The sequence below is a fragment of the Centroberyx gerrardi genome, chromosome 8, assembly GCF_048128805.1.
Source record: "Centroberyx gerrardi isolate f3 chromosome 8, fCenGer3.hap1.cur.20231027, whole genome shotgun sequence".
Lineage (NCBI taxonomy): Eukaryota > Metazoa > Chordata > Actinopteri > Beryciformes > Berycidae > Centroberyx > Centroberyx gerrardi.
The window spans coordinates 11,684,492-11,696,825 of NC_136004.1; the positions used below are offsets into that span (position 1 = coordinate 11,684,492).

General features: G+C 40.8%; 3 protein-coding genes across 5 annotated transcripts; 1 reads left to right on the forward strand and 2 right to left on the reverse strand.

Annotated features, from left to right (window-relative positions):
• Positions 1-123: 123 nt before the first annotated feature.
• On the reverse strand, positions 124-4,184 carry nfu1 (NFU1 iron-sulfur cluster scaffold homolog (S. cerevisiae)). Its single transcript, XM_071924354.2, has 8 exons — positions 4,100-4,184; positions 2,549-2,649; positions 2,313-2,448; positions 1,444-1,510; positions 1,222-1,339; positions 1,061-1,124; positions 747-921; positions 124-543 (listed from the first exon to the last, which is right to left on the reverse strand). The coding sequence occupies exons 1-8, from the start codon at positions 4,156-4,158 to the stop codon at positions 508-510; spliced, it is 756 nt and encodes a 251-aa protein (XP_071780455.1). The 5' UTR covers positions 4,159-4,184; the 3' UTR covers positions 124-507.
• A 91-nt stretch (positions 4,185-4,275) lies between these two features.
• LOC139930680 (splicing factor C9orf78 homolog) lies at positions 4,276-7,427 on the forward strand. The gene is made up of 9 exons (XM_071923923.2): positions 4,276-4,415; positions 4,520-4,579; positions 4,688-4,739; positions 4,904-4,974; positions 5,132-5,209; positions 5,942-6,139; positions 6,291-6,427; positions 6,554-6,658; positions 6,902-7,427. Exons 1-9 carry the CDS (start codon positions 4,339-4,341, stop codon positions 6,997-6,999), a joined length of 876 nt encoding a protein of 291 aa, XP_071780024.1. The 5' UTR covers positions 4,276-4,338; the 3' UTR covers positions 7,000-7,427.
• Positions 7,428-7,534: 107 nt separating this feature from the next.
• med22 (mediator complex subunit 22) lies at positions 7,535-12,073 on the reverse strand. Of its 3 annotated transcripts, none has more exons than XM_071923944.2 (5): positions 11,979-12,073; positions 11,602-11,758; positions 11,238-11,318; positions 10,719-10,927; positions 7,535-8,725 (listed from the first exon to the last, which is right to left on the reverse strand). In XM_071923944.2, the coding sequence occupies exons 2-5, from the start codon at positions 11,722-11,724 to the stop codon at positions 8,539-8,541; spliced, it is 600 nt and encodes a 199-aa protein (XP_071780045.1). In that variant the 5' UTR covers positions 11,725-11,758; positions 11,979-12,073; the 3' UTR covers positions 7,535-8,538. The 3 variants fall into 3 exon arrangements, with proteins under 3 accessions (XP_071780045.1, XP_071780039.1, XP_071780052.1); XM_071923938.2 differs by having other exon boundaries at positions 7,535-8,731; XM_071923951.2 differs by lacking the exon at positions 7,535-8,725 and having other exon boundaries at positions 9,282-10,927.
• Positions 12,074-12,334: the final 261 nt, after the last annotated feature.

Here is a 12,334-nt window from a genome sequence, read left to right on the forward strand (position 1 = left end):
GTGTTTCTAGCTTGTAAAAAGGATCCAGAGACACAATTCTATAAAGTTAAGCATTCTCACCAATAGTAATCTCATTGACTGTGTGTGTATGTATGTGAAACAGAGGCACCCAGGTCAATCACATAATTCAATAAACTTTATTTACATACATATTTGTATTTAATACAATGCATTCTTGAATACTGTTGTATCTAGCGACTGAATCAGAAAGGTGTAATAATGTGAAATAAATACAATTTATTAGGGTTCTTCAGCCATCAGTAACATAATCTTGTAAGCCGTCATCTCCTGGGCTGTGGTCTCTCTGTGTCCTGAAATACTGTCAGTGTACTGACAACCGCCATCGAGGCCAATGAGAACTTCTCTGGATGAATAAGACCGTCCTCTCACCACAGCTACACGGTAGACCAGCCTCAAAGATGCTCGTTAATAAAACTATGGGATGGAGCCGAGGGAGGTGGCGGTGGGGGAGAGAGGAATGTGCGTAGGGTCTGATTTCTGTTAGATTCAAGCTTGAGCAACCCCCTCCTCCTCATCCTTCACCTGGGAAAGAAAAACAAAAAACATAGTCAGGATCCCAACGCATTTCCCATTTTAAAGTTCCATACTTTTTCCAGAAAGTTACCCTGTATACCGAATACGAAATGTTCATCAACAAACTGCCTATGAAATGTACACCACTGTAGCTACATACAGTACAGATATACAGCTACATCTACAGTACATCTTCTGGTAGAGGGACGAACCTGCTCCACCGACTCGACTTCTGGGACGTAGAACTGCAACATGTTTTGAATTCCGTTCTTCAATGTAATGATGGAGCTGGGGCAGCTGGTGCAGGAGCCCTGCAGCTTCAGTTTGACGATGCCGTCCTCAAAACCCCGATACACAATGTCACCTCCATCCTCCTGCACTGTTGGCCTGGGAGAGAAAAACATCAGGACAAAGGACAAAGAGAGGCTAACAGTGAACAAGCGCTGATATTTAAGTGTGTCTTTACAAGCAGAACAGTGAATAATGTAGAACTGTGTACAATCCATGCATCAGCAACAGCAGCTACCTGATTCGGGTGTCCAGGAGCTCTTTGATCATAGCAACCACTTCGTCGTCGTCATCTGACGGTGCTGCAAAGACACAAGACTCCTTGCGTTCACAGACAGCCTGCCCTCATTCTATTTATAGACATATTTTTTTTCTCGCATGGCTGGCCGTGTCCCTTACCTGTATCTGCACTAGGTACGCTCTCCTCATTCACAACAGGGAGTCCGGTGGTGAAGAAATCCATGATGGCAGCAAACACGTCAGGTTTGATTACTTTCCATTCCATATTTGCATCAGACTAAATGGGGAGAAAGAAAAGGAGCTGTTCTAACCACGTGACGTTACAGTGTGCCGCAGTGTGTGGTTCATACAGACTGGTTGATCAGACAGGCTGATAATTACCCTTGTTACGGTGATGAAGTCGGGGCCCAGGAAGACACTCTTAACACCGTCGATTCGAAATAGCTGTCTGAAGGAAAAACAGAACATGGGAAGAGCTTCAAAATTTCAAAATTTTACGTGTTAAAAAATATGAGGCTGTACAAACAACACCAGTAATGGACATTACTCTATGCTCAGAAAAAAAAAATATATATATTATATATCTATACATGTTATTCATGTGTAATATATACATAGAATATACTTAACTTAAGTTTAATAATATAATGTATGTACTTTACTAAAATGTAATTGTAATTGGTCAAATTCCACTTGCGTGCTTTTAATATGATTGCTTCATATATAACATGTAGATTGAGACCACAAGGCTTGCATACATAAAGTTATACTTTTTTTTCTATTATACTAATAGACATATTTCAGTTCAGAACTGTTAACAGAACAATGATTTGAAGCTCAGTTGGATGTAAAAGTTCAGATAAGCGCCCACAAAGTCATTATCCTATTGAATGTCACTTAAAGAGTCCAGCAACAGTGTGATGGTTGGTCTTGACGTCTTGATTCTCTAGTTTCAAACTTTAAGAGAAAGATGATCTTTCACACAATTACTGGTTGGACTGTCCTAGTACATAGATATGCAAAAATATGCACTCAGCTCAAAAACTTTAAGGACACTGGGTGCAGACTCAAGGACATCCTCAGGAACAAACAGAAAAAGTTTCACTACTGTTTCTGTGTATTAAAAGCACCGAAAGTTGTTTTGTGAGTGCGCACATTGCTTTTGTTCCTAAGCTACAAGTACAACATGTGAATTATTAAACTGCAGGGTATTCTCCTTTAGGTCACCTTGTATTTGACAAGTTATGTACCTGGCTAGAGGCGAGGTGTACGCATCACGAGGCCCAGCAAAATCCATTGTTCCTGTTTCAAGAACGGTGCGACCAGGCAGAAACTTTAAGCTGTTTGGATTGGGTGTGTCCTGGGTCTGAATGAACATGGTCCTTGCTGGAAGGAGACATAACACAGCAAAGGGCATGTAACATTAGTCATAATATTGTGTTTCCTCTACGCAAGAGAGCTGCAATCGTGCTGCAGGAATACCAACCTGGAACAACACAAAGGGGCGTCTGTGGCCATCTGCCTGTGACTCCTGTGTTATGTGAAAGCCAGTGCAATCCGGCACTCTGGTATCCATAGCCAACAGCTCTAAGACAGCACACAGATAGATTTAAAAGGTTGAGTCCTGGGAAACCACCCCCTCACTTCATTTACATGTTCATGCTGCTGCATCTGTGAGCATTCAAGCCCTGTCCATGCAAGCCCTGTTCATTTCCTTACTCCCACTTAAAGATGTGGCAATGACTGCTTCAAGATCTGGTGAATCTGTTGTGTAAAACTAATCTGCTAAAGGCCGTTTGAGTACAATATGAATGCAATACATAATTTGTAGCAGAAGCAGCACATTTTGCACAGGGTAGTAGGCAAACTAGCCCTAGCATGACTGATATTACATACAGCAGATTCCACAATCAACATTTGCCTTGTTGTTCTTGGCTAGGAACTTGCACATTCACATGCTGTGCTTTTCATTTAGACACTTATTTGCCTGCAGTACATTTGCTAAAACTGAAGATTATGCTCATTCAGACTAAAAGTGACTAATCCCAAATGAAGCATTAAGATTAGTTGCTCCTTTTAAAATTTGCCTATCAATGTATCCAGATACACAGTTGACAGTTTGCTGTGTACAAAATGATGAATGCACCTAGAAATAATGTTGGTCAGTACAAGGCTTAAGAGATGCAGTAAAAGGCCTATATTTAATTTTTTATTAGTAACTTTTGGCAAAATGTTTGCTTATAATTTCCAGTTTTAACAGTGTACTGCTAGGAGATGGAAGTCTACTGGCATAGTTGTGGAAGCACTCGGTCAAAATAGTAGCTAAATCACTATAAATTTACATACTTACAAAGTGCTTAACTTAGCTACTTTCAAACAGTATTTTGTGTGCATCCTAGAAGTGAGAGACCAAAATTGGTTGTTTGTCCTATTTTTACATAGTTTTACTTTGCTTGGCCATCCTTAAACTACTTGTAATAGTTCGTATCAGTTAAGCTTTCAGGAGATTCGCAGGCTAAAAACTGAACGACTGTGTTCACTAATATCATTTTTTTTTAGAAAGTAAAAGCTGGTGTAAACACTCACAAGTGTAGCCCTATACGTGTCAGGTTTTTGTCAACACTCGAGCGTTTTGATAGTTATTTTTTACCTTTAAATCTTGCGTGCTGACATTACTGCGACATTACTGCACACACACACACGGTAGGAAGCCAAGAGGATGACACTTCGGCACAAACAAGGTTTTAATGTATATGGATATTAAACTAACATTACATGAAATAGCGGTCATGAGCGATCCATGACCATGTGAATAACGCTAGAAAACACAGAGAAAAACACTGTATCATAGCACGCTGCTCTCTGAGATAACTAATCTGCGTCACTCTGTCTTGATTGAGCTAACGTGTTACCGTTACTTAACGTTAGCAAGGCTGTAGATGATTAAGAAAGCACTACATCGAGACGAAAAAGGCAAAACGTCAAAGAGGACATCACTATGTAACAATGTGGTGTTACGCCTAGAGGGAAAACTTACGGACGCGAAAGTCTTGCTGAAATGCTCAACAACCTCCACACCTGTCTGTAAGTCGCCATGTTTGTTATGGTTACCTAAAAGGAACGGAAGTCGTCAGGTTCCATTTGCGGAAGTGATGCAATATTATTGTACGTCAGTTAGAGTTGTCCTCCGATGTATACAGCTGGCAAACTGGCTGCTCAGCCAGCCTACTGTTATCTAATAATTTGATAATTTTGCAGTCAGAAATAAGCTGCAAAATGCCGTCTGGCAAGAACTTTAGGAAGAGAAGGGACTCGTCAGATTTAGAGGAGGATGAGATAACTGAAGAAGTAAGGTAACTGAAACTACTATCTATTAACTGTGCCGTGCAGCATCAATGTTGCATGAGATAACGTTTGCTATTTATAAACCGGCTTTGTTTATTTCTTCTTCACTTAGATCAAAACTAGATGAGGCGAAAGAGCTTCAGAGTTTGCGCAAACGACAGAATGGGGTCAGGTAGAGGAGGGCTTTCCTCAAATTATGCATTTATTTCACAAGGTAGCTTAAAAATGATAAAGAAACATTTGAAGATGTGAATTAATGTTCATGTTTTCTTCTGTTTAGTGTGACCGCCTTGCTGGTAGGGGAGAAACTGCCGCCGGGGGCTGAGATTGATGTAAGAGGCATATTATTAATTCTAAATATTTTTATTTACTTGGATAATGGCATAGTTAAGTAAATGGTTGATATTCCAATGTTGCACACTTTTGATAATTGGCTAGCATCGGTTAACTGTTTGCTAGCTACATCTATTACAGTTACATTACACATTTGTTACAGGATGATCCCTTTAAACTGAAGACAGGAGGGGTAGTAGACATGAAGAAAGTCAAAGATAGGAACAGGGACATGTGAGTCCTGTAACCTGTAACTGCTTCAATGATTTTGGTTTAGTGGCCTTAACAGATTGTATCTTTGATGTGTGCATTATGTCATTATAAGTTAGGAAATACGTGTCATTTCAGTTGAGGCTGTATTGACCACATGACCTGTGTGTTCCACATGCAGGACAGAAGAGGAAACGGACCTCAACCTGGGCACCTCTTTCTCAGCGGAAACTAACAGAAGAGATGAGGACGCAGACATGTATGCATGCCATGTTCACTCACCACATTCACACACACACACACACTCTTTGGTTTGGATTCAGCATTACTATTCAGATAAGGCAAAAGAAACACAGGGAAAGAGATCCATAGTCAGACTTTGCTTAGGCAGGTTAAGTGTTTTGGGATGATGTTTTAAAGGTTTCTTGCACATGTTCAGTGATTCTCTCGAGTTTTCAGTTTCATGTACTCCAATCACTGGAACATTTGTTTTATAGCAGTAAACCTACATTTTAAACACAGTGAAATTCAGTGTATTCTTTCTCTCAAGTGTGGAGGATTAACATATTTGGTCAATAATTTATTTTGTTTGAAAGATTAGTGGAATGCATGTTCGGAAATCATAATGGAAATAGTTTTTCAATGATAGTTACCAGTTAACCAAGTGCCAGGTTGATTCGTATCCATAGGTTACATTAGGCAGCTTGATTTCAACTATTGTTGCACAGATAAGTAGCTTTGTGTTTTCCTTCATAATACTAGTGAGTCCATGATTACACTTATTCAATTCTCTCTGACAAAAACAGATATTGCACATCTAAAAGTATGTAAGCTGCAGCATCTTAATCCTGAACATTCACGGCACACTTCAATTTGGAGAACTCACACACAGCTGCTGAAGAAGTGCTTATTATGAACGTTTCAATACCTAAATCTTTTTTTTATATAACTCTAAATTAAACTCTGATCCTTTCTCTCTCCTTCCTCACAGGGTGAAGTACATCGAGACGGAGCTGAAAAAGAAGAAGGGGATGGTGGAGGCCGAGGAGCAGAAAATCAAGGTGAAGAACGCAGAGGATCTCCTGTATGAGCTGCCCGAGAACATCCGAGTCAACTCTGCCAAGAAGACAGAGGAGATGTTGTCCAATCAGATGCTGAGTGGGATCCCTGAGGTCGATCTCGGTATCGAGTACGTGTACCAGAGTCTCAAAGTGATCCTGTAGATTTGGCTTATTTTAAGAACCCCCAAGATGTTTTTTTTAATTCTACATTTTGACACAGTACAGCCAACAGAAAGGACTTGACTGTCACTCCCGTTGTTTCTTTAATTTCCTTTCCAGTGCAAAGATAAAGAACATTATCCAGACGGAGGACGCGAAAGCCAAGCTACTGGCGGAGCAGAGGAACAAGAAAAAAGACCACGGCACGTCATTTGTACCCACTAACATTGCTGTCAACTACGTCCAGCACAACCGCTGTGAGTTCTGCCAATCTGATTTGCTTACAGTTCACGAAAATGTGTGAAGCCATGTTGTGGTTTTATACATGTATATACTGTATATCACCTCAGGGACTGGCTAACAGTGGAAATCTCTTCTCCCAGTCTACCACGAGGATGTGAACGCACCGCAGAGGCACCACAGACACAGAGAGGAGCCCAAGGCGAGGCCACTGCGTGTGGGTGACACAGAGAAACCAGGTCCAGAGGGTGAGTTGAGTCACACAGTGTTGTCTATAGGCAGCACAGCCCCACTATAATATAATCAGTCTATGCACACTGAAGCAGAGGAGCAACAACTAGCATATAATGGTACATATGTTTGAATGAGCTGTGCTATCTGACACTTTTAGAGCGGATTTTATACAAACTACCGGTGCAATTACAGAAATGGAAAATACTTGTTATCCTAAAGTGTTAATCTGACTTCTACCTTTTCCTGTTTACCCACAGCATCGTCGCCACCCAACTACCGCAAACGTCCAAACAACGAAAAGGCCACAGACGACTACCACTATGAGAAGTTCAAGAAGATGAATCGCCGCTACTGAGGAGCTGGATGTAATTTAGAGGACATTACTCAACCTGATGCTCACCTGCCCTTTGATTAAAGCCTGTAGGTTTTGTAAATACATAGTTCATTTTTATTTATTCATATTTATTTTATCATGTCTCTCACTGTTGAAATGACTGGTGTACTGTATATATGTGTCTTTGTTTACTGGTAGTGTGTTACATTAAAAGGGGATCCCACTTTATTTAGAATTCATGATTTTCCTATGGTTTAGGATCCGATGCATATTTTGAACATTAATGGCCTTCTCTCAAAGCCAGAAATCAGACAACTAAGACTAAAATCTGTGAATTCATCAAGATATAACATGTTCACAAATAATGTGACTGTCGTAGACAATAGAAATAACATAAGAAACATTCAATTGAGTGGTATTCCTCTTTAATGGCAGGTACTGTGAACTGTGAAAAGTTGAGTTTTGCATTTCACTCTATTGTTAACTCCTGATTGTGAGTTGTTGACTAGAGTTCCAGAAAAAATATGGTATTTCATTAAAGATGTAAAACCCATTGATGTTATAATTGTACTTTAATTTGACTAATGCTTAATGGAGTAAAAAAAGAAAAAGAAAAAACATTACAAAAGCAAAGTTTTACAAATGAAATCCAAGATCATACACTCATGCAATTCTAAATTCACGCCTGTCATAACACTATGAAAAAAGATGTACAAGCCTATGCAAAGACAGGCCAACAGTTTTGAAAATTGATTTATCTTTGTGGCTTCAGAAAAAAACAGTCATGATTGGATGTTTAAATTTTACTGCTGTATATATGAGGCAGTATTTGCAAATTTTGAAATTCATCTTGAAGAAAGTGAAGGGAATGTAACTTTTGATTAATACATTTTACATTCTGCTGATTTGAAAGAATTATTCAGTTAGTAATTGTACGGTACAGATTTCCCATGGTGCTCTTCTCCTGTGATGCCTGTGTAAGCAAAGGAAATCCTCTGTGCCAAAGTTTAAGTTCCAGTCCAGTTCTATTTGATTCCAAGTCCGCAACACAAAGCAGTACTGGACTTGCATGGACACACACTAACAGCATTACTATTAGGGATGGGACGATGTATTGAAATTCAATATATCGCAATACAAAAACATGGCAATAAGTATCGTGGGGAAGAAAAAATGAATCGCTATATTCTATTCTGCTGTAGTAATCACTAATGAGACGGTTTGCCCATCACAATTTCACAAGCTCTCCATCCAAATTATATTATTTGCACTTTGTAATGACGTTTGTAAATTGTGTTTACATTCTAGCAAGATAATGCCATCGCTAGAAAGATTTCTGGCTCAGAAATAAACATAATTCTGCTCAGTCAGACTTTGTTGCCATTGAACTTTTATTTATTGCATCGTATCGAATCGTGAACTCCACATCGCTTATCGAGTTGTATCGCGAGATAAGCATATCGACCCATCCCTAATTACTAACACTGATCTATACAAACCACTAAAATACAAACTGTGCAGAGGTGTTCTGTGTGCCAAACTGTCCGACTTTCTGCAGCTTCATGGCTTCTCTATAGAGGCGGTGCCGTGTCCGTTGAGGTGGTGCTGGGGGTTTGTCTCCTGTGAGGGAGGTCCGTCCACGTCCTCTCTGTCCCCGTGGGCAGAGCCGCTGCCGGTGCCTGGGGAGGCCCAGCTGTCTCTCCGCCGGTAGGCCTCGCACAAGGGCAGGTCAGTGCTGTCCCACTGACTGTAGCTTTCCAGAACAGAAACCAATAGGAGGCATAGAATCAGCGCAGCACAGAAAGAGAGGAGCAGACAAAGAGCGCCAAGTCAGAATAAGCACATTCATACACGTACAGAAGATTCATACACGTACAGAAGAGTGCATAAAGGCACACGTACGATAGGAGGACGCACAAGCATGAAGGTTATGCAAAAGCACTGGAAACAACAGCCAGTATGAAGGAGAAGCTTAGCTCTTCTGCTACTGTCCTATAGACGCCTGCAAGCTTTATATCTGGAAAAGAAACGGGACAACCTTGAACACAACCAGTGGAGGAACACCTGAAATGCCTGCTGGGACTGCTGTATCACTCTGCAATGGCTGTTTATTAACTACATAACACAGAGGCTTGACTATAAATTGTTTTTAACTTCAGCAAAAAAGTGTGATTAGTTGCTGATGGAGGAGAAAGAAGAGCGAGGGCAGCGAGGAAGAACAGAGCCCCACACCTGGCATGCTCAAAGCAGGATCGAGACACTTCTCAGTGCTTCCTTACAGAAAAACAAATTAGACAAACTACTACGATGTTTTGTTTCTACTTTATTTCTTAGTTGTTGTGGGTCTATGAAAATAGCTGACACAGACGGGTACAAATGTGCGCAGCAGCGCCACCGCCTGCACAGTTACAGCTTCGCTCACGAGGGTTAAGGACGGAATCTAGAAAAGTTAAACCCCTAATTGAGTTTACAGGAAATTTCCACTTGTGTAACTACTAGTAGCTTCAGATTTGACCTCAAATAAATAACAGGAAACAGTCAGGTGTGATTATACAGTCTACCCCAAACATGCTTCCACAACTCACACTCAAAATTTACCTTACTGGGTATCACCGTTACATTTATGATTTAAATAGAAATATATAAATAATCTTAAAATGAATATAACATTTATAAAATAATATTTTTTATATAGTTTTGGTTCTTTCAATGTATATTTTTTTCCAGAAGGTATTTTATTCCCTTTCCCTAAGCCCAAAGCCTTGTGTCACAAGTGCCATGAATTATTAACATCCATCTATCGATGCATCCGTGGATAAAACTGACAATGATATCTAAGCAAATTAAGTTTTTTGATTTCATGCATATTCATGCACTCTGGTCATCACTTCAATTTAAAAATATTTTTGAGGGACTAAGGAAGACCTCATGACTTCCACTTTAAAGAGGAATACCACCAACAACTCATGTCTCTCCTATGGCAGACAGTATTCCAGTCGATATTTGTTAACATATCTCTCCCAAGCTAGAGACCACAGAGCCACTTGTGATGTATTCAAGATTTAGAGCTGCTGCACTGACAATAAATGGGATGCTGATTTTAGTTAATATGTTTGTTTGCATGCAAATTAACTTTTTTAATATCATTGTCATTCTGGTTTCCTGACTATGCCAAGATTTTAATTTGAGCAGTATTGTACATTAGCGGGACAATAGATGACGGGATCAGATCAACTCTACACCTTGTGTTTGAGTATGTGGGACAGTAGTGAATGCTCACAAATAAACACTAAACTATCCTAATGTACACACTTAAATGCTGACAAGTGGTATCCCCCTTTAATGCTGAAGTCTAACATTGGACTTCCTGTCTACCACGGACAAATTATGACACACACCATGGAGCAGAAACAAAATCAAGGCACTTAACTCATCAATTACAATATAAAGTCATTGGTGGGAATGTACGAGATGAGCGAGATGAGCTTCATCATGTCTTGCGCGACACCAGCAGGCATCAATGGACATCAGTGTGTGTTGATGAATGGTGGATGGTACAGTGTAGAAATACAAATGAAGGTGAGATAACCACGACACTAGAGCTTCTGGGCGGAGATGGGGGCAGAATTGAACCCTTCATAAGGCTTAGAGGTGAATGGTAAAGGCAAGAGGGCACGCGGTGCTCGGCACGGGACTATGGAGGGGCAGCGGGATGGGGGCAAGTATGAGCCTACTTGTACCTGGAGGAGTAATATTCTTCCTCTAGCTCGTACAGGTCGATGGCGATCTCGTCGCGGAGAGAGGTGAGCTTCTTGTCGCACTCCTCCTGCAGCGAGCGGAGATGCTGGTTCTGGAGGCTGATGGCGTCGTTTACGGAGGGGAAGTCGTTCAGGATCAGGAACTGCTTCAGGTCCGACACCAGCTTCATCAGGGACTCACCGGCACGCACCTGACACAGCAACACGGGTCAGAGGAAACAAGTGTAGAAATGAAAAGCGCGGTTATGATTTTTCTGTGCCTTTTTTTTCTGGACTGGAGAAAGCTCTTTCCAAAGTAACAGTTTCACAAAAAAACTTCTCACAGTCAAGAAACTGTCAATTACAAGGTTGTAGTGCATTCCAAATTAGCTCAGACAAAAATGTATAAAAAGTGAAAGCACACACCGAGCTTTATCTCCTGCTTCTCCCTCTCTACTTTTCCACTGAGTATTCTGCATGGCTTTGCCCTCTGAAGCACTCTGTTGCCACTCAAATACTTACGATGTTGGCTGCTCTGACGTGCATCTCATAGTGGTCTTGCTCCCCTTGGGTGGCTCGAGAAACCTGCGTCTCATCTTCTATCTGGAGAAAATAAATATTACAATGTTGTTGTCACTCTTCCACAGGGAGGGCAAAGAGAAGAGAGAGAGAGACAAGAGAAGGGAGGTTGATGCTGATATCATGAGAAAGCATAGAGGCTGTCATTTTTTCCTGACTGCCCTGCTTTCCATCTCGAGTGTGTGTGAGTGGAGAGGGACAGAGGGAAAGATAGAAACTAGCCAAATCACCCACAACCCTATGCCATCTACCATCCGGGAGACGGGATGGGGGTATATAGAGAGGGGGGAAGAGAGGGGTCCAGTACCTTGGCTGTTTTGATGATTTCTGTGAAGTTGTCCAGGATGGACCTGATATCATCCTTCAGTCTCTTGTTGTAGTTCTGGAGGAGAGTCTCTTTGCTTTGGGGGAGCACTCTCTGGGTAGCCATCGTGCTCAGGAAAAGGCAACGCAGCTCACGTTACCTAGCAACATTGACATAAACCCATTCAGGCCATGAGTTTACCATCAAAACAGTGCGGAGAGAAAGCAACAAATAGCACCTAGCATGAACGGGCACTCAGTGTTTCATAACAGAAACGGATGAGACAATGGCGCATAGCTAACATTAATGCTAGCTAACTCTAGCAACATTTACAGCAGCAGTGCACAAGTAAGTTTCCACAATAACACAAAATCACTTACCTCCTACTGCATAGTTTGTAAACAGTAACGTTACTTTCACGAAAACGAGCACCAATGTTAATCCAGACGGAGGGAAAAAAAACAGGACTTCTGGTCAGAATTTCAAAATAAAAGCCTTATAGACGAGCAACCCCAGTAACGTTTTTTGAGTACCAATGTAAAAACAAAGAGTATATTTAAGCAGGAATATGTAACTAGTAAATGAAACCACAATTGTTGTTGTCTTTTTCCCGAACAAAATGTAATTTTCACAGCTATGACTTTAAGACATATAAAAAAAGAAAGACTGCAAACAGGAGATCAGTCATTTCCGCTGTCCGACTCCTTTTAGGAGCCGTGTCTTTTGTGTCTATTTT